The 21957-nt window shown below is 47.6% G+C and overlaps 1 protein-coding gene across 3 annotated transcripts in view; it reads right to left on the bottom strand.

The window, feature by feature from the left end:
* xit (ALG6/ALG8 family glucosyltransferase xit) overlaps positions 1-21957 on the bottom strand; it is a 315565-nt gene that overhangs the window by 271222 nt on the left and 22386 nt on the right. For 2 of the 3 annotated variants that reach the window (XM_069330751.1, XM_069330752.1), the window contains exon 2: positions 20299-20408. The exons of the other annotated variant lie outside the window; for it this stretch is intronic. In XM_069330751.1, coding sequence (XP_069186852.1) covers positions 20299-20357 — 59 coding nt within the window. In that variant the 5' untranslated portion in view covers positions 20358-20408. The remainder of the gene's footprint in view (positions 1-20298; positions 20409-21957) is intronic. 3 annotated transcript variants of the gene reach the window in all.

Here is a 21957-nt window from a genome sequence, read left to right as displayed (position 1 = left end):
TATATTGTATATTATTCTAATATACAAACCGCCAGATGCAACGGCTGAGGAATTCACAGAACAGATAAGCAAAATAGAGAATAGCCTTGATAATTTAGAGAACCCGATACCTGATATTATCTTCCTAGGTGACTTCAACTTGCCTAGTCTGAGGTGGAAAATAGCAAACAATAATATTATACCAGGAAATCTATCAGGACCTAACCAACCACAGATTAGAGAACTACTTAGATTCTGTGACAAATTTTCACTCAATCAGCAGATATCGGAGCCAACGAGAAATGAAAATATTCTAGATCTGGTCTTTACGAACAATGAAGACATTATCAGAGACATTACGATATCAGATACCACACACTCAGATCACGAACTCATTGAAGTGCAAACGACCATCAATACTCAGAATAGACCTAAAACGTTGATAAAGCGAGAGGGGCTATTCAGTAAATTCAATTTTAATAATAAAAGGATAGACTGGGAGATAATAAACAGGGAACTTACAAACATTCCATGGGGAACTGTTCAAAGTAATACAAGTCCTACAGAAGGAATAGAAAAACTGACTTCAGAAGCGTATCAAGTCTGTCTGAAACATGTTCCTTTGAGGAAAGCCAGAAAGAGATCTAACGTAGAAAGAGAATGCAGACGACACTATAAATGCAGGAAAAAAATAACGGAACTGCTTATGCAGACACGAATTTCCCGTCAAAGAAGGAATAATTTAAATAGGGAGATTGAAGAAATCGAGCGGAAATTGAAACACTCATATGAAACTGAAGAAAGGCAGTTAGAACAGAAAGCAATTCAGGAAATAAAGAAAAATCCAAAATATTTCTTCTCATATGCGAAATCAAAAGCAAAAACCACTGCCAGTATTGGACCTATTCGTACAAGTGAAGGTTCATACACGGAGGATGACAAAGAAATTAGTGAAATCCTAAAAAAGCAGGATGAGGACATGTTTAGCACTCCAATAAACAACATGAAGGGGGAAGATCCAGACAATTTCTTTATGCAGGATATTCAAACCCCTGTAAATATAACTGATATAAACACGAGCGCACTAAATTTTGAAAAAGAAATTGAAAACATGCCCATGCACTCGGCCCCAGGTCCAGACTCATGGAATTCAATATTTATAAAGAAATGCAAAGTGCCGGTAGCACAGGCACTCAGTATAGTGTGGAGGAAAAGCTTGGACACGGGGGAGATACCAGATGCACTTAAAGTAGCAGACATAGCCCCTCTACACAAGGGAGGGAGCAAAGCATTGGCAAAAAATTATAGACCAGTTGCACTAACATCGCGTATCATAAAAGTATTTGAGAGAGTGATTAGGAGTCAGGTCACCAATTTCATGGAGACCAATGACCTTCACAACCCAGGCCAACATGGATTTCGAGCGGGAAGATCGTGCCTCTCATAGCTACTTGAGCACTACGACAAAGTCACTGAGGCATTAGAAGAAAAACAGAATGCTGATGTGATATACACGGACTTCGCAAAGGCTTTCGATAAATGTGACCATGGCGTAATAGCACACAAAATGAAGTCAATGGGAATAACCGGTAAAGTAGGAAGCTGGATACTCAGTTTTCTGTCAAACAGGACTCAGCGAGTAACGGTCAACCATATAAAATCTAGTCCAAGTGCAGTGAAAAGCTCTGTATCTCAGGGTACAGTCCTTGCACCGCTGCTTTTCCTTATTCTCATATCAGATATAGACAAAAATACAAGTCACAGCTTCGTATCATCCTTTGCAGATGACACAAAAATCAGTATGAAAATTACCTCGGCTGAGAACATTGAAAAACTTCCAGCTGATATTAATAAAGTTTTCGACTGGGCATCAGAAAATAACATGATGTTTAACAGTGATAAATTCCAGGTACTCAGGTACGGTAAAAATGAGGACCTTAAACATAATACAGAGTACAAAATACAATCAAATGTACCCATAGTAGGAAAACAGCATGTAAAGGATTTGGGAATAATAATGTCTGACGACCTAACGTTTAAGGAGCATAACCAAGCAAATATTGCGACAGCCAGAAAAATGATAGGATGGATTACGAGAACTTTCATATCCAGGGATCCCATCACAATGGTTGTACCCTTTAAGTCACTTGTGTTGTCCCGTCTTGAGTACTGCTCAGTACTAACTTCCCCCCTTCAGAGCAGGAGAGATTGCTGAAATAGAGGGAATACAGAGAACATATACGGCACGCATAGACGCAATAAAGCACCTAAATTATTGAGATCGTCTCAAAGCCCTCCAAATGTACTCACTAGAAAGAAGACGAGAGAGATATCAAATAATATACACCTGGAAGATACTGGAGGGCCAAGTACCAAATCTACACAGTAAAATAATAACGTACTGGAGTGAACGATATGGAAGAAAATGTAGAATAGAACCAGTGAAGAGCAGAGGTGCCATAGGCACAATCAGAGAACACTGTATAAACATCAGAGGTCCGCGGTTGTTCAACGTCCTCCCAGCAAGCATAAGAAATATTGCCGGAACAACCGTGGACATTTTTAAGAGGAAACTAGATTTATTCCTCCAAGGAGTGCCGGACCAACCGGGCTGTGGTGGGTATGTGGGGCTGCGGGCCGCTCCAAGCAACAGCCTGGTGGACCAAACTCTCACAAGTCAAGCCTGGCCTCGGGCCGGGCTTGGGGAGTAGAAGAACTCCCAGAACCCCATCAACCAGGTATCAACCAGGTAACCCAAAGAAGCTGCTTGCAGATACTGTACCACCACAAACTCTGTAAACAGCAGATGACAAAAAGGAGTAGAAAATCAAGGACCCAGGGCCCAGGCGGATTCCACAGATTGGGCAACCTTCACTTGCCTGCATGTGAGATGAGAAGCAAGGAACAGAGACACCGCCTCTGGCAGGATCAGCGTAAACAGCTTCAACAGGGCAGCCAACACCTGCAGCGCCAAGACCAGCGCACCAGATCCCCGATTGGCGACTCATCATTTTATTGTCTAAGTGACAGGACATTAGGCTAGGAGCAAAAACCTCATTTAAGCATGAGTTGGTGTGTGTGAACATTAAGGCGGGGATGTTAGTGATCCTGGAAGGGTAGTTGGTGTGCAAGGGGCCAGCAACGTACTCTGAAATGCACAGCTGATCGCATCGCTGGAGGCGTAGGAAAGTCACGACGTTCTGACAGCTAGAACCGTCAGCTGATCGTGCTGCCAGAGGCACGAGGTGTGTGCCCGCACCGGGGGAGTGGATCCAGTCAGCTGACCGTGTTGCCAGAGATATGTCATCGAGAAATGCTGCCGCCAGCGGATGATTTCAACATAGACATTTCTTTATGCCATTTGTATATGTATATATGTTTTCTTCAGTAAACTCTTAAACTAACTGAGGAGTTTAAGTGAGCCTCCATTCTCTAGGGCTATATATATTATATATTTATGAGACCATTAGTGACACCTTGTACTGCACATGATATTGCATCCTTGATTAAGATAACTATTAAGACCACTGATGTGTTGTTGGGAAATGAGCATAAACACTCAGCTGGCAACCTGAGTAGACCAGATAAAGAAGAAGAAAGCGTTCCAGTGTCAGGACAGGCAGGTTTAAGCAAGTTATAAGAAGCTTGAACCTCCCCACTCGCTAGGGGTGTATAAGGCCAGCCCTTAGTTGACTGGGGGAGCCCAAGGGTGAGCAGAGGCGCCCGGTACTGAGGGGCTAAGACCTGTGGGACGACCCCAACCACAGGTTGGAAGGGGGTGAACCCTGACAATATACACAAACACACAAAATATGTTACACACACGTGTGTATACACATGTGCACACACACACAGGGGCCTCGTAGCCTGGTGGATAGCGCGCAGGACTCGTAATTCTGTGGCGCGGGTTCGATTCCCGCACGAGGCAGAAACAAATGGGCAAAGTTTCTTTCACCCTAAGTGCCCCTGTTACCTAGCAGTAAATAGGTACCTGGGAGTTAGTCAGCTGTCACGGGCTGCTTCCTGGGGTGGGTGTGTGTGTGTGTGGTGTGGGGGAAAAAAAAAAAAAAAAAAAAGTAGTTAGTAAACAGTTGATTGACAGTTGAGAGGCGGGCCGAAAGAGCAAAGCTCAACCCCCGCAAAAACACAACTAGTAAACACAACTAGTAAACACACACACACACAGCGTACACATGTACATGCGTACACACACATACATTGTAAAAGAAAAGTACAAGTTACCGGCCAGTGGGCAGAGAGCACCACGCCGGCCAGGCAAAGAAGGCACAAAACTGCATCAAAAGGCCCACCTCGACAGGAAAACCTCAAAGTCCCAGCATGACCACAACATGTGCCCAGACCCAAAGAGATAAGTCTGCAAGCCAGGAAGACCCCGGAACCCCAGAAGGCAGAACCGGGTCACACAAGGAAACAAAGCCCCCCGAACCCACAAAGGGGGCCCCCAAGAGGAAGAAAACTCGGGAATGTAACCAAAGAACCGAAAGGAACCCAGAATCGAACCAGGGGGAGCCCAAACCACCACATTTGCCGGCGGGGAACACCACAGAAAGGCAAAGCAAAGCCCCCAGACAGAACCCCCTGGGAAAACGGTCATAACAGACCAAAAACCGAGGGACAAGGTGTGGGAGCAAGCATACCAGCCAGGGGACACTGAGCCCAAACCCAAAGACCCAGACCCAAAACAGACAAAATGGAAAACCCGGTGTAAAATCAACACCCAAACGTTCCCAGTGGAACGGGTAGAAAACAACAGAAAATCAAAGAAACAACAACAGGAGAATAAAATCCCCTGAAAAAAGGTGAAAACTCACCCAAGAAGCTCGCTTGCACACCCAGTTGCGTGTAAACAAACTGCAATGCCGCCCTGGTGGCCACGCCAGGAAACCGGCAGACGAAAATGGCCGCCAGCAGGGGCTGTGATTGATGCTAAAGATATAAAAACACGCCAGCAAAAGTGGGAAGCAAGCAGACTGGAAGGGCGAAAAATGCCGCCCAATAGCAGAAAACTCAGGCAGGGGGCAAACTGCCCCAGAACTGCTAGCAGGCATCCCCCACAGCACCGGAAACCAACAACAAAGGCCCCGTGGCAAAGCCGTCCTCCAAGCCCTTCGCCCTTAAACAAAAGCAAGAGTCCATGGGAAAGGCAGCAAGAAAGGGCCGCTGGTAAGACCCAGTAGCCTTGGCAGGAGGAACCGGCTCGAAAAACCTCCGTCCCCCAACCTGAACAGAGCAGCCTCCGAAAACCGCCCGAGTCTCGGCCCCAACTTAACCCTGCCCCGACCCCGAAACCCACAGACAGTCCGGAGCCGGAAACAGGAAGGGAAAGGGGCGAACAGCACCTAACCAAACGGGGCGCCCTCGGGGCATCTGAGTGGGAAACCAACCTAGCATGTTGCAGCAACCTAACCTAGCTTGCAACACGGATGCCGCCTGTACTCTGAACAGTAATAACATCAGGAGAGTACTGGAGAATGAGCAGAGAATCTCTCGCAAGACTCCGGGTCAAGGTGTCAGTGACCCAACAGGCAGCATGACGGAAGTAAAAGTGGCGACTGTCACCAGAAGACAAGGGCACAGCAACCAACGATCCCGTATAAGACGGGTTGGAACCCGGAAGACACATTCAATGGTCCACCGAGCCCAGACAGGGGTTTCCAGGGCCCGTAGGCTGACTGTTACGGGAAGCCCGGGCAAGGTGTTGCTAACTGGTTAAGAAACCCAAACAAGAGGGTAGAGGATAGCACTGAAAACCCCTGCAACGTGTACAATCACGGGGGCCTAGCAGAGGGCCACCAAACACTACCAGTGGAACTATAGCCACACTAGGAAACCCCTAGTGTGGCTATAGTTATTTTTAGACCCCCACCAGGCATGAAAATAAAAACAAAAGAAAAACCCAGCAAAAGTACACCGTCTCCAGAGGCAACAGGAACGGGCCGCCGCTTAGGTGGCAGGCTGTGCAACACCTTCACGCCCTAACCAGCACAATACCAATCCCTACCCAGGGCCAAACAAGGGCCCCAAGCCCCAGCTGGCCCCCAAGGGCGAGGCAAATGCCGAGTAGCAAGAACCTCTACGGGAACGGTTCCCGAACGCCCCAGGGAAGATAACCCTGTTACGCAAGGGCAGTACTCACAGGGCGCTTAGGGAAGTCAGCCACTGAGCGCATGCAGCCCTGGCACTGATGAGGTACTCCTGGCCACCGCACAACACAACACGCGGCAGGAACGCCACACAAGGCAAACACCGCCTAGGAAACTGAGGCCAGAGAAGTGTCTATCCGGGTTGACATTAGCTTACGAACTGAAGCTTGGCAGCCGGCGCGGTAGGTCCGGGGCTCCCCCCTTCCCCTCTCGGGGAGGGGAGGGCTGCGCGGATGATCGGCGCGGCAGTAAAGTGTGATGTTTGCTTGTTTCGTTGTGATTGAAATTGAAATTGAAATTGAAATAAGTTTATTGAGGTAAAATACACACAAAGGGATGAGGTAGCTCAAGTTATCCTCACCCCGTTCAGTACATCGTGTTAATATATACATAGACACACATCACAAACAATAAACATATTACCGAACATTCTGAGAGATAAACATATAGATTTCCTCCTTTACACAAGTAGTATGGTATCAGACGTACACACAAATACTTTTATGACCTAGGTATACTGTATAGACAATTTGTTCCTTGTGATTGTAGGGAGTTTCTACCTCTGTTCAGTTTTTGGTTTTAGTATTTTACCATGTGGGGTTTGTTTTGTTATGCCTACCTTTCTGGGTGCCTAACCCCGGTCGATGGCAGATAAGGAAAACCCAAACCACAAAGGGGTTTTCCAGGGCCATTGCTCCCTGAAACATCTCTGAAGGGGCCAGGTTCGCGCGCTGGTCCCTGGTAGGTCTGAACTCCTTAGCTAATGTCCCGGTCTAATATAACATACTATAGCCCGATAAGCTCCAGGGAGCCGTAGGGGCTCCCCACAGAAAATACAATACTGTAATAGAGGAGTCAACACACCAAGAGCTGACTCTCCTGCAGGCAGACAACAAAAAGAAAAGAAAAACCCCGCACAAGTATAACGTCACAGGCGGAACAGAACCGGCTGCTATTATATGGTGAAAACTCAGGAAGGGAGCCCAAGTACCTTGGACAGTACCTTGCGCCCCTATCAGTGATGAAACTACCTGCTACCCTGAGGCAAACGGGCGCAGGAAAACACCCCAGCTGACTCCAAGGGCAGGCAATCACCAGGCAGCCAATACAGTTAATCAGGCACCAGGCAGGTTAATCAATAAGCAGCCTAATACAGTTATATCAGAAAGAATACCAGGGAGAAGCCTAAATGAACAGAAATATGCAAATGATCTGCTACGGATGTGTGACAGGTTTGGCTTAAACCAGCAAATAGTAGAACCAACTAGGAAGGAGAACACGCTGGACCTCACTTTCATCAATGAATAATTTGATCAGGATCATAATGATTACAAATACCTGTTACTCAGATCACAAATTAATTGAAGTTCTGACAAGCATGGGGAAATAACCTTCAAAACCAGTCCCGATTCCCGATGGAGGAGATTTCAGCAAATTCAACTTCAATAATAAACAGATAAATTGGAAGCAAATAAACCAAAACTTCACAGAAATAAGCTGGGAAGAACAGCTAGAAAATGCAAACCTGAACCAGTGGTTAGAAAAAATAACTTCAGTAGCACTAGAAATATGCTCAAACCGTATACCCCTAAGAAAAAAAAGAGGAAGAGATGCAGAATGGAACGAGAACGTCGTTCCCTCTACAGGCGAAGAAAATCGCGGAACAACTTGAGAGTTGCACTCTATCTCAAGAATGGCGAAGAAGGTTAGGTAGAGAAACAGAAAAAATTGAACTAAAGTTACAAGAATCATACAAAACCCAGGAGAGGCAAAGAGAGCAAAAGGCCATCAGTGAAATAGAGAGAAATCCAAAATGCTTTTTCCCCTATGCAAAATCAAAATAAAAAAACAAATCTAGTATCGGACCCCCGCGAAAGGGAGATGGAACTTTTACTGATGACAACAAAGAATGAGCAAGATACTGAGGAAGCAGTACAACTTTGTTTTCAGCGAGCCACTAAAGATTGATAACCTAAATTAATTTTTCATGGATATGATACCAACATCAAATCATATATCAGACGTCACCCTATCCCCACTGGATTTAGAAGAAGCCATACACAGTATGCCTATGCACTCTGCACCAAGCCCTGATTCTTGGAACTTCATATTCATCAAGAACTGTAAAAAACCACTATCGTAGGCCCTTCACATTCTTTGGAAACAAAGTCTAGATACTGGGGTTATCCCTGACATACTAAAGCAGAGATAGCACCACTCCATAAAGGAGGTAATAAGGCAGAGGCAAAAAATTACAGACCGATAGCACTAACATCGCACATCATAAAAATCTTTGAGTGCGCGCTAAGATCACAAAATACATGGAATCACAGCATCTCCATAACCCCGGAAAACATGGTTTCAGAACAGGGCACGCTTGCTTGTCACAGTTGCTGGACCACTATGACATGGCATTAGATGCCATGGAAAACAAACAAAATGCTGATGTAATTTACACAGATTTCGCAAAAGCCTTTGACAAATGTGACCATGGTGTTATTGCACATAAAATGCGTTCAAAAAGAATTAACGGAAAAATAGGCAGATGGATCTACAATTTCCTGACTAACAGAACCCAATGTGTAATAGTCAATAAAATAAAATCACGTCCATGAACCGTGAAGAGCTCAGTCCCCCAGGGTACTGTGCTTGCTTCAGTACTTTTTCTCATCCTCATATCGGACATAGAGAAAAACACAATCTATAGTACTGTATCATCGTTTGATACAGTACTATAGATTGTACGTGTCATCTGATGATACTGTATCATCAGATGACACGAGGATTTTCATGTGAGTAGACAACATAGAGGACATGGCAAACCTCCACTCAGACGTAAATCAGGTCTTTCTATGGGCTATAGAAAATAATATGGTGTTTAACGAAGGTAAGTTCCAGCTCATGCGCTACGGAAAAAATGAAAATATAAAAACAGAAACCACATGCAAACCTTAGTCAAATCATAAGAAATTTAGGTTTAAGAAAGCCATAGAATTAGTTAGGAGCAAGGGAGGAATCCCGATCATATGTGGCATTCTTCCAAGAAAGGGAGTTGTAAATGAACGGTTGTCAAGGGCACTTGGTGTCAATTGTTGGCTGGTAAGATATTGCAAATCAAATGCAATATCTTTCATATATAACTGGAAACACTTCTATGGAAGAAATTAAATGTATGCTCGGGATGGGGTGCATCTACCGAGGGCTGGGGTGGTTGTTGTTGCGAACTCGTTGGAACCAGTGGTTGGAGGCATTTGTTTGGGTTTGGGTTTAAACTGTTAGTAGATAGTGATATAGGAATTGATATGGAGGAAGGAGGTAATAGAAGTATGTTTGTGGGAGAAACAAGTTGGCAAAATGATCAGGGAAAGAGAAGGGCCTCAAAATAACAACACACTTAGGGTATATTGCACTAACAGTAGAAGTCTAAGAAACAAAATAAAAGATTTAAATGCTCTTGTCTGTACAGAAAAAGAGAGATATTATTGCACTTACCGAAACGTGGATGAATGTAGAAAATAGAGAACTATTAGCTGAATATCAAATAAATGTATTTAACCTATTTCACACAGATAGATATATTAGACGAGGAGGGGGAGTAGCCATATATGATAGGGAAAATTTGAAATGTAATCTCAAAGAGGGAATCAAAACTGAGCCACATACAGAAACTATTTGGATAGAATTAAAAGAAAGAGCAAATAATCTTATAATAGGAGTTATATACAGGCCACCAAACTTAAACAGGATGGAAGCAAAGAACCTATGGGATAAAATATCTAGAGCATCTAGGTCTAGCAGTATTTGTGTCATGGGTGACTTTAATTTTAGTGGAATAAATTGGTTTAACAGAACAGGGAATAATGAGATGATTTTCTACAATTAATTTACAATTGCTTAGCCAACACATTAAGGAACCAATGCGGGAAAATAATATTTAAGATTTAGTGTTAACTAAAAGGGAAACACAAATTAATGACATCAAAATAGGGAGTGAGCTAGGGAACAGTGATCACAAAGAAATCAGATTTAGCATAGAATGGAATAGATCTGTAGGAGAAAATTCTGTTAAAGTGCCAGATTTTTTAAAAGCTGATTTCAATAGCCTAAGAAATTTTTTGGGTCAAATAGATTGAAAAGTCTTGGGCAAGGGGAGTGGGCCAGTCTTGGAGCGAGACATGAACCCAGCGAAAGGTGACGTAAAAAGGGAATTTTGATGTAGATTCAAAATATAACTTATTTAAAAATTTTCTAAGCAAAGCACAGGAACATAGTATACCATACAAATTGAATAGATCGAATACTAATGATCCAAAGTGGATAACAAAGGATCTGAGGAACCTTATAGGTAAAAAGAGAGCATGGTACAAAAGGATTAAGAATGGGGAAGTCAGTTTAGAACAAGAATTTGTACAACTGGGTCGAAATGTTAAAAAAGGAGATAAGGAAAGCAAAAAGAAACTATGAAGTTCGCATAGCAGGGCAAGCAAAGTCAAATCCTAAAGGGTTTTTTCAGTTATATCGAACAAAGTCTAGGGAAAGGATAGGTCCATTATAAACTGAGACAGCTCAAATAATGGATATTGACGAGGAGATGAGTAGTATTTTTAATAAATATTTTATATCTTTATTTACTAAAGAGGAACTTAACAATAAGCCTCCAGCCGAACAAGTCTACGTGGGTGGGGATGAGGACAGGTTGACTAGTTTAGCAGTTACCAGGGAAGATGTAATTAAACAAATAGTAAAATTAAAATCAAACAAATCCCCAGGGCCAGATGAAGTGTTTGCCAGGGTGCTTACAGAATGCAAAGAGGAGCTTTACGAGCCACTGTCTACCATATTTAATAAATCAGTAGAGTCAGGCAGAGTGCCAGAGTCATGGAAGGTTGCTAATGTGGTACCAACTTTTAAGAAAGAAGACAGATCACTTGCATCAAACTATCGGCCAATTAGCCTAACGTCTATTGAGGGAAAATTACTTGAATCAATAATTGCAAATACAATTCATCTTCATCTTGAAAAACATAAATTAATAAACGAGTCGCAACATGGTTTTACAAATGGCCGTCCGTGTTTAAAAAATTTGCTATCTTTTTATTCCAGCATAGTTGAGGCAGTTGATAGTGGTAAGGATTGTGATGTTGTGTACCTTGACTTTAGCAATGCTTTTGATACAGTGCCACATGAAAGACTGATTAAAAATATAGAGGCTCATGGTATTGGGGGTGCTATATTAAGTTGGATTAGGGCATTGCTATTGAAAGGAAACAGAGTTAGTATAAATGGAGTTAAGTCAGAGTGGGATAATGTTATAAGTGGAGTTCCTCAAGCTCTGTCCTGTGACCTCTGTTGTTTATAATATATAAATGATTTAGATTCAGGTTTGAGTAGCAACATTTGCAAATTTGCCGATGATACAAAAATCGGTAGGGAAATTAACACGGAACAAGACTCACTATCACTTCAAGTTGATCTAAATAGGGTTTTGAAATGGTCAAAAGATTGGCAGATGCAGTTTAATGCTGATAAATGTAAAGTTTTGAGATAGAAGTTTTGAGGCTAAGTAATGATGATAGAATTACAAGATACAAGCTGGATGGTGTTGAGATTGCGAAGTCGGATTGCAAAAGGGATCTGGGAGTTATGATTAGTAAGAATTTAAAACCAAAGGATCAATGCATGAATGTTCGTAATAAGGCAAATAGGACACTTGGATTTATTAATCGAAGAGTTAGTAACAAGACACCTGGTGTTGTTCTTCAGTTATATCTTGCTCTGGTTAGGCCCCATTCAGATTAGGCAGTTCAGTTTTGGTCACCGTACTATAGAATGGATATAAATTCACTTGAACGTGTCCAGCGTAGAATTACAAAGTTAATTTCCCAAATTAGAAACCTGTCATATGAAGAGAGATTAACAAAGGTTAAATTGCATTCACTGGAAAGGCGAAGAGTTAGGGGTGACATGATAGAAGTTTACAAGTGAATAAATGGACATAACAGAGGGGATATTAATAGGGTATTAAAAGTATCAACAAAAGACAGAACACGAAACAATGGGTATAAATTGCATAAGTTTAGATTTAGGAAAGACTTGGGTAAATACTGGTTCGGTAACAGGGTTGTTGATTTGTGGAACCAATTACTGCGTACCGTGGGGGAGGTGGGGTCCCTCGATTGTTTCAAGCATTGGCTGGACATGTATTTGAGTGGGATTGAGTGGTTATAAATAGGAGCTGCCTCATATGGGCCAAAAGGCCTTCTGCAGTTACCTTTGTTCTTATGTTATGTTCTTATAACATGGAATGAAAAGGCAATGTAAAGGACTTGGGGGTACTCACGGCGGAAAACCTTACCTTCAAAGAACACAATAAAGTAGCCGTCACAACTGCAAGAAAAATGACAGGTTGGATAACAAGAACCTTTCACACTAGAGATGCTATACCGATAATGATACTTTTCAAGAAGCTAGTGCTCCCTAGAGTGGAGTACTGCTGCACAATGACAGCCCCCTTTCAAAGCTGGAGAAATTGCTGACCTGGAGAGTGTGCAGAGATCCTTTACTGCTAGAATCCACTCAGTAAAACATCTAAACTACTGGGACCGACTAAAGAGCCTAAATCTGTATTCTCTTGAGCGCAGGCAAGAGAGATACATAATAATTTATACGTGGAAAATATTAGAGGGGCTGGTCCCAAACCTGCACACAGAAATAACATCACATGAGACCAGAAGGCATGGCAGGATGTGCAGAATTCCCCCATTGAAAAGCAGAGGTGCAACAGGTACTCTCAGCGAGAACTCTATCAACATCAGAGGTCCGAGACTGTTCAACACGCTTCCACTACACTTAAGGGGCATAACTGGCCGACCCCGCACAGTGTTCAAGAGAGAACTGGATAAGCACCTCCAAAGGATACTTGATCAATCAGGCTGTGATTCATACGTCAGGCTGCGAGCAGCCGCGTCAAACAGCCTGGTTGACCAGTCCAGCAATGAGGAGGCCTGGTCGACGACTGGACTGCAGGGATGCTAAGCCCTGGAAACGCTTCAAGGTAAGATAGCCAAAGACCACGGTGGAGATAGATCCCGAGTAGCTTGTGTAAGGGAACCCCAAGCCACAAGGGCAGTACTTACAGGGCACCTAGGGAACGAAACCCTAGGGGCATGCAGCCCGAGTACTGATGAAATAACTCCTGGCTCACATGCTCCCAAATGATGGGACCACACCACCAGGCACAGCACTGAGACAATTCTGGAGCCAGAGTTGCATGACCATCAAAGTCTCACATCAGCCAAGAACTGAAGAGTGGATAGCCAGCGCAGAGATCTGGGGCTCCTCCTTCCCCCACCAGGGGAAGGGAGAGCTGCGCAGACGGCGGTGCGGTAACGGTTGTGACATCATGTTCATTTTTCATTTGAGGACTTCTGTCCAATAGTTCGGCATTCGGTATCAATTTTTTCACCAGATAAGGGTTTGTTTTGGGGCACCTACCATTCTGGGTGCCTGACCTGGTCGATGGCAGACACAGAATCCTTCCAACCAGACAGGGGAGGTTTCTATTGGCCATTGCTCCTCGTGCCTCTCTGAGGTGGCCAGGTTCTGGCTCGTGGTCCCCGGTAGGCCTAGAACTCTATTCACCTTGACTGATGCCAGGGTCTGATATATTCATATCAGCCTGGATAGCTCCAGGAAGTCGAACGGGCTCCCCCCAGAAAATAAATTTGGTGTACCGTCATGTGTCACAAAAAACCAGTGTTGAAGGTAATGAAACGCCATTTTCTGGGCGAGTCCTGGAGGCTCCCCGCAGTTATCCAGGCTGAATGGATATGTATAACTTTCTGGCATCAGTCAATGCATGAAGTTCTTGCCTACCGGGGATCACGAGCCAGAACCTGGCCCCCTCTAGAGAGGCACGAGGAGCAATGGCCTATAGAGACCCCACTTATGATTAGGAGCATTCTATGTCTGCCATCGACCGGGACAGGCACCCAGAAAGGTAGGTGCCCCAAAACAAACCCCTATTCTGGTAAACTATTGCGACCGAAGACCGAACAGGTGGACAGAACTCCTCAAATGAAAATTAGCCCTCATGACGTCATCATCTCGCCGCGCTGACATCTGCGCAACCCCTCCCCTGGAAGGGGAAGGGGAAGGGGGGGAGCCCCAGACCCCACCATCGGCGACCAAACCATTAGTTCTTAGGCTGGATGTCAAAAACGCAAGAAAACACCCCCGACCGGAGGGAGGGAGGGATGCCGGGGAGCCTCCGGGACTCGTCCAGAAAATGGCGTTTCATTACCTACAACGCTGGTTTTCTGGGGGGAGCCCCTTCGGCTCCCTGGAGCTAACTACCCAAAGATAAGGAAAAAACAGGGATTTACCCGGACGGCGGGCCGCCCTCACTCCTCAACGTGGAGGTGAGACAACTGGCTGCAATCGCCAACCGAAAGCAACACAGGCCTGACGAGGCCCAGGAACATTCACCAGGTAGCGAGCAGCCAGGACCCTGTTCAATCTCCAAAAACTCCGGGCCCGAATGTTCACCCAAGACATGTTGCCAAAGACAACCGCCAAAGCAGCAAATTTACGAACGTTGTGGGCCCGGGGAAAAACCGCAGGCTGGCTACACTCAATAACCCTGCGGACAACCTAAGAGACCTGAGCCCGGGAAAAGGGAAGAAGGGAAACCGGATCAACCCAGAGCGCATCCCCGGCAACAGAAGCCGTGTCGTGCAAATAATGGTGGAGAGTCGCAACCATACACAACACATGATGCACCCCCGGCCTGACCAACCAAGCATCAACAACCCACAGCCCTCTCAGGAACGCAGCCATCTCATTTTTCGCCAGAAAAGAGGGAGACGGCTGCAAACGAACAAAACGACCACCAGGACCGAAAGAGCAGAAACCATGGCGCTGGAGGAGAGCATGAAGCTCGCCAACTCGACCCCCCGAGGCCAATGCCAACAGGAAAAGGGCCTTAGAAAAACAATTGCGAACGGAAGGGGCCACAACAAACTGGGGCAAAGAGAGAAACGAGAGCACGCGGTCCAAAGACCAAGATGGCTCAGGCGGCACATGAGCAGGCTGGAGGTGAAACAACGCCCGAGATAACTTGCAAAACGGAGCGGAAGTAACATCAACCCCGAAAGCAAGCTGAAGCGGCTCCGCCAACGCCGCACGATACGAAGCGACAGTATTCGGCATTTGATGACGGTCCTGAAACAACCAAGAGAGAAAGGACAGAACAACCCTATCAGAGACCTAAAAGCCGGAAGGACCGCCAGGAAACCTCATACTGCCGCTGAGACGAAGCACGCAGGTGGGAGACCAACAACGAAGCGACCTGGGCACCCTACAATGAATGATAAACCCGAGTAAAAAACACCAGACACGAAGACTCGAGAAGATGGAACCAGCCTCGTACAGGGCCGGACCAATCTGCTGAAAGAGGCGGAGCCGTGGGAAGACCGTCGGGTACGGACACCGAGCAAGCAGCGCCTAAAACCAAGGCTGGGCCAGCCACCAAGGAGCCAGAAGGACAACACAACCTTGGTAAGTCTCCAAGCAAGTCAGGACCTGGAGCAACAACAGAACCGGGGAAAAGAGATACAGGTAACCCCACCTCGCCCAGTGCAGCCTGAAGGCGTCGACCCTGACAGCTTCGCAGTCGGGAAAGAGCGCCATGTAAACCGGGAGACGCCTCGACCATGCCGACACGAAGAGATCCACGTCCGGAGTTCCGAACATCCGGCACAGATAATGGAAGGAGTTGGCATCGACCGTCAACTCCAAGGACAGGGGACGGAACCGGGACAGGCCGTCCGCCAGGATGTTGGACACTCCCGGACATGAACCGCCAGGAGAGCCAAACCTCGAGAACTCAGCAGACGAGTCACCCGAAGCGACCAGCCCCAAAGAGCCAAGGACCACTCCAACCCCCGCGGTTCAAATAATGAACCACCGGGGAGTAGTCCGAATGGAGCCGGATCGTCTATCAGCGAGCGACTCGAATCCTCCGGAGCAACTTCCACACTGCCGCGAACTCCCGCACTGTGCTGTGAGCCCGACGGAAGGACGGAACCCACAGCCCCTGGCCGGCCTGGTGAGCACTGGTCACAAAACCCCAGCCAACAGACGACGCGTCCATGTACACATCGAGCGAGGGCACGGGAAGGCGCCAAGGCACCAAACCCCGAAAAACCCGAAGAGGAAGCCAGCGACACAGCAACTGACGCAAAGCCCCCCGAGGTCGAACCCAACGATCGCGAGAGAGGCAGAAGGGCCGGCCCCAAAGGAACCAGAACAGCCGACGAAGCCACACCCGACCCGGCGGGTAGACCATCATGGCAAAGTTCAGGCTCCCGCACAAACTCTCGAGCAACTGCCTCGTGACCCGGGGAACCCCTCAGAAACGGGCGAAGGCGGGATCGCAGGCGCAAGAGAACCGCCGGAGGAAGAGACAAGGAAGCAGCCAGCGCGAGCATACCAAACCAGACCCAGCCAACACCGAACCTGAGAGGGAACCAAATGGGACTTCCTCCAGTTCACCAAGAACCCGAACCTGGCGAGCTGGGAAAGAACCAAATCCCTGGCGAGCAGACACGCGGACTGGCTGGGATCCCAAACCAGCCAGTCGTCGAGATAGGCCAGCACCCGAACACCTAGCAGACGCAGGCGGGCCACCACAACCCAAGTGAGGCGTGTGAAAACGCGTGGCGCCAGATTCAACCCAAAGGGAAGACAACGAAAGCGGTAACCTTGACGCCCCACAACAAAACCGAGCCAGTCCCTGAACCCCGGATGAACCGGGACGTGCCAATACGCGTCCTTGAGATCCAGGTACCGTATCCAAGCACCCCTCTCCAAAAGAAGACGGACCTGGGACAGCGTAGTCATCCGAAAGGAAGGGCACAACACCCACGGGTTCAGACGGGACAAGTCCAGAATGAACCGGAGGTCCGCGCAGTCCCGTTTTGGGACCGGAAACAGGCGGGAAACCCACCTGAGGGACGACGTCGTTTCAACCACGCCCAAGCGAACCCACTCCGAGATGACCCGACAGAGCGCAGGAGAAGAGGCCTGCCCCGCCAGCTCTGAATCCCCCGAGGGAGGAAGAGCCACCCAACACCACCACAGGCGGCACGAAACGACCCGAAAAGCCCATAAATCGTGGGACCAGGCGTGGGCAAACCGGGCGAGCCGCCCCCCATCACCCCGTCAATGAGATGAACCGCGAAAGGGTCAACGCGCCTTGCGAGAACCAGGTGGCAAACAGGACTGAGCCCACTACGTCCAGCAACAGCCAGAACTGAAGGCGCCGCCAGCCCCAAATCTGATACCAAAGGCCTACCCCGACGAAAAGACCCCCGAGCCATGGCATGACCCTTCCGGGAAGGTCTCCCATGAGCCCCCTGGAGCAACAACAACTCTGGCATAGGCTGACAACTGACCGAGGACGCCGGCAGATACTGCCTTACAGCAGATTCCGCAAACAGTAATGAACAAAAGGGCGAGGAAAAACGAAGAGCCAGGGCCCAGGCTGACTACAAGAAGGAAGCCAGCACCGCCTGACGACATGTGAGGCGAGAAGCATAGAACCGCGAAACCGCATCACGCAGGATGGGCACGAAGAGCTTCAACAAAGCAGACGACGCCCGCACAGTTGAGGGCAGCGCACCAGACCCAGCAGCGGCCCCAAGCGCTCCCACATCCAACTCGAGCCAATCCGAGGACAGCTCAAAGAGGGAAAAGAAATGCAGAGCTGAAGCAAGCAGGCCACGAGTCCGTAAATCCTCCGCAATCAAGGCAGCCGAGAGGGAAGGAACCTGCACGTGAAGCTGCACGACACCAACATCCCACGAAAGGGCAGGGGCGAACAAACAAGCATTCAGATGCTCAAAAGCGCCCCCCAGGAAAACCTGCAACGCCAAGGAAACCTCTCGCCACTCAAGCGCACGGGACCGACAGAACATGTGCCAAGCCTCCAACGAAAAGAGAGGACAGTCTGCCAACCAGGACGACTCCGGAACTTCATAACGAAACCAGCACGAACCAGGGGATCAGTACACGAAGGAACGAGGATCCATCAGGAAGGCATAATCAGGGTTACACAAGAGGTAAGCCGCCAAGGCCTCCCGCACCTCCGAAGACGAAACACGGGAAGCGGGAAACCTCTGGAAAGACGGAACTGAAGAACCCTCGGGATCACGGAACTGAACTCGGGGAGGGGTGGACACCAAATCCAATTCGTACGCAGAGGGAGCAAAAGAGAACCCCTCTCCTTGTAACACCAAGCCCCCCTCAGAGGGCAAAAAAACCCAGGCAGTGTCCAACAGGGCCCAAGGCCCCCAAGCCAACCCTTCCCCAACCCCAGGAACCTCACCCAGAGGGCCCGGGGCCGAGCCGTCCTCCTGAGCCCCCACCCCCAAAGAAAAGGTGGGAGCAGCCGACAAAGCAGGAACAAAGGGGCCCACTGGCCAGACCCAAAAGCTTCAGTAGAAGGACCAGGCTTAAATGCCTCCTCCACTGCCCCAGAAGGGGACACCCTCGAGACCGCCCGAGCCTCACAACCAACTAAACCCAGCCCCGGCTCTGAAACCCTCAGACATTTAGGAGCCAGCAGTGGGGGATGGGGGGGGGGGACCGAACAAGCAACAGAAGGGGAAGGACTAGGAAGGGCGGACGGAACCAGAGCCGAAGCGACTATAACCAAAACGGGGCAGTCTCGGGGCATCCGGGGCAGCGACTAACCTAGCGCATTGCAGCAACCTAAAGTGAACATGCAACGCCTCAGCTGCCCTCACCCGCATATCAGGCAAAGTAGCCTGGGTGAACTGGAGAACGTACAGACAATACATGTTGCACGACTCTGGGTCAAAACAATCACCGACCCAAGAGGCAGCATGGCAGAGGCAAAACCGGCGAGTGTCCCCCTGAGACAAGGGGACAGAGCAACCTTCAAACTCGCAGGACGCGAGGGGGGACTCAGGGGTCACATCCATCGGACCACGTAGCCCCCGTGGGGTTTTCCAGGGCCCTTATCCTTGGTAACACACTAAGGGAAGCCCAGGCAGGGTACTGCAAACCGGCACCCAAAACTACCAACAAACTGCTATAGCTGAACCCCCGGGATGTGTACACTCACGGGGGCTAAGCGGGGAGTACCACCAATTAAACAAAATTGAGACAAACCCCAAGAACAGAGATGGGGGACCAAACAGGCAGACCCCACCAGTCAAAAAACAAAAACAAAAGAATAACCCCGCAAGAGGACAACGTACCTCGGCAGAACAGAGCCAGCCGCTGTTAATGGTGAAAACTAGCTGCGCAGTACCCCGCACCCCTGCCAGTGACGAAAACTACCCCCTACCCAGAGACAAACAAGGGCAAGAAAAAACCCCAGCTGACTCCAAGGGCGGCCAAATACCGAGCAGTACACGGCACAGCAGAGGTAGACCCCAAGGCGACCCAGGGAAGGTAGCCCTAAGCCCCAAGGGCAGTACTTACAGGGCACATAGGGAAGATAACCCTAAGCGCATGCAGCCCGAGCACCGTGGAATAATACTCCTGGCCCACACACCACCGGAAGGGACAGCTCAGACCACCAGGAACAGAACTGCAACTGCAAACAGGAGCCAGAGGCACGACCGCACCAGATCCCATCAGCCTGAGAACTAATGGTTGGGTTGCCGACGGTGGGATCTGGGGCTCCCCCCTTCCCCCTCCAGGGGAGGGGGGGGGGGATGCGCAGACAGCGGCGCGGCGACATGATGACGTCATGAGGGCTAATTTTTGTTTGGGGAGTTCTGTCCACCTATTCGGTCTTCGGTCGCAATAGTTTACCAGAATAGGGGTTTATTTTGGGGCGCCTACCTTTCTGGGTGCCTGTCCCGGTCGATGGTAGACATAGAATGCTCCCAAACATAAGGGAGGTCTCTATAGGCCATTGCTCCTCGTGCCTCTCTAGAGGGGGGCCAGGTTTTGGCTCGTGGTCCCCGGTAGGCAAGAACTCCATGCATTGACTGATGCCAGAAAGTTATACATATCCATTCAGCCTGGATAGCTCCAGGGAGCAGAATGGGCTCCCCCAGAAATCAGTAAATATTATAAGTTGCTGCAAAGATATATCATCCCCTACTACTATACTCACTATGCAGGAATCAGGAGAAGTTTGAGGCATGAAAATCCCACCACCATATACCAAAACATCTTCACTAGTATTTGGGCACTTTTTAACCTTGGGCTGATTGCAATGCCTCCCTGAAAAAGAAAAGGCAAGTACTGTACTGTAATTATCAAAAGAAGACACCAAGCCTGGAAGACTATTTAGCATGGAGAAATAAAAAAATAAAGTACAGTAATAACATACTTGGCAACATTACTAGAATAATTAATAATGTGAAAAAGGTCAGGCCACAGGGGCAGAGTAATCACTTCAGAAAGCAAAATCCTCCAACTGAGCTCTCCTTGATTAACTACATAACCCCTGTCCAGTACATATTGTATTACTACTCTCCAGGGACAAGATAGATTTAGATGAAGCTGAAAAGTAAGGTTGCATTGGTGGTTTCAGAGGTGTAAAAGCAGGGCAGATGACATCAGATTCATTGTTTCAATCTATATTGTACCACTAACACAAAAAGAAACTTCATGGATTAAAAATAATCCATGAAGTAAAAATAGTGAATGCAATAATAGAAACAGCTAGTAAGAAAGATACCTAATATCATTTACAACCTCTCCAGTACAGCACCAAAGCTTTTAACATTGGATTCAAGTTTGGTTTAGCTGTGCAGTACACAACATAACCCTCATTACACTAGGTAGGCACCATAGGTACAACCGTAGGTACAATGACTTTGGCTTTATCAATGGCCATGAACAAGGCCTCCTCACTATTTCATTTACCAAGAACTACATACCGAAAACCTAGCAGTGAATGTAATGAAATGGCTCTTTCTGATTGAGCTGCACTGAGATAGCTCCACACACAAGTCACATCAGCCCCTGAAGTCTTTAACAGCTTACCAGAGACCAGAGGACAAAAAACGGTCCCCCCCCTTCCTGCCCCAACCTTACTAGAGCCACAGGGTGCAGAAGTTTCATGACCACCCTCACCAAAGAAACAAACCCCCAGAAAGGATATGAAGCAGAACAGACAACTGCAGGGTCCACAGAAAACAAATGAAGCAGCAAATGACTCCACAAACGACCCACCTAGTAGTTAGGTCATACCCCCTTCCCCAGTAACAGCTGACCATCACCAGGTGGTAGTATCATGGGAGCCACTGGCAGCCACTGTCAACACTCCTCAGTCTTTAAATGATGTCCAACTCTTTGGGCTGCTCCTTGAGTTGCCAGTTTCTGCAGATCCCAATTGTTTTCTAGACAAGTACTCACCTAGTTGTGCTTGCGAGGGTTGAGCTTTGTCTCTTTGGGCCTGCCTCTCATCCGTCAATCAACTGGTGTACAGATTCCTGAGCCTACTGAGCTCTATCATACTTATATTTGAAACTGTGTATGGAGTCAGCCTTTACCACATCACTTCCTAATGCATTCCATTTATTAACTATTCTGACATTGAAAAAATTCTTTCTAATGTCTCTGTGGCTCGTCTGGGTATTAAGTTTCCACCTGTGTCCCCTTGTTCGTGTTCCACCCATGCTGAAGATTTTGTCTTTGTCCACCCTGTCAATTCCCCTGAGAATTTTGTAGGTGGTTATCATGTCTCCCCTTACTCTTCTGTTTTCCAGGGATGTGAGGTTCAGCTCCTTTAGCCTTTCCTCGTAACTCATTCCTCTTAGTTCCA

The sequence above is a fragment of the Procambarus clarkii genome, chromosome 24 (assembly GCF_040958095.1).
Source record: "Procambarus clarkii isolate CNS0578487 chromosome 24, FALCON_Pclarkii_2.0, whole genome shotgun sequence".
Taxonomy (NCBI): Eukaryota; Metazoa; Arthropoda; class Malacostraca; order Decapoda; family Cambaridae; genus Procambarus; species Procambarus clarkii.
This window is presented reverse-complemented; position numbering and strand designations above follow the sequence as displayed.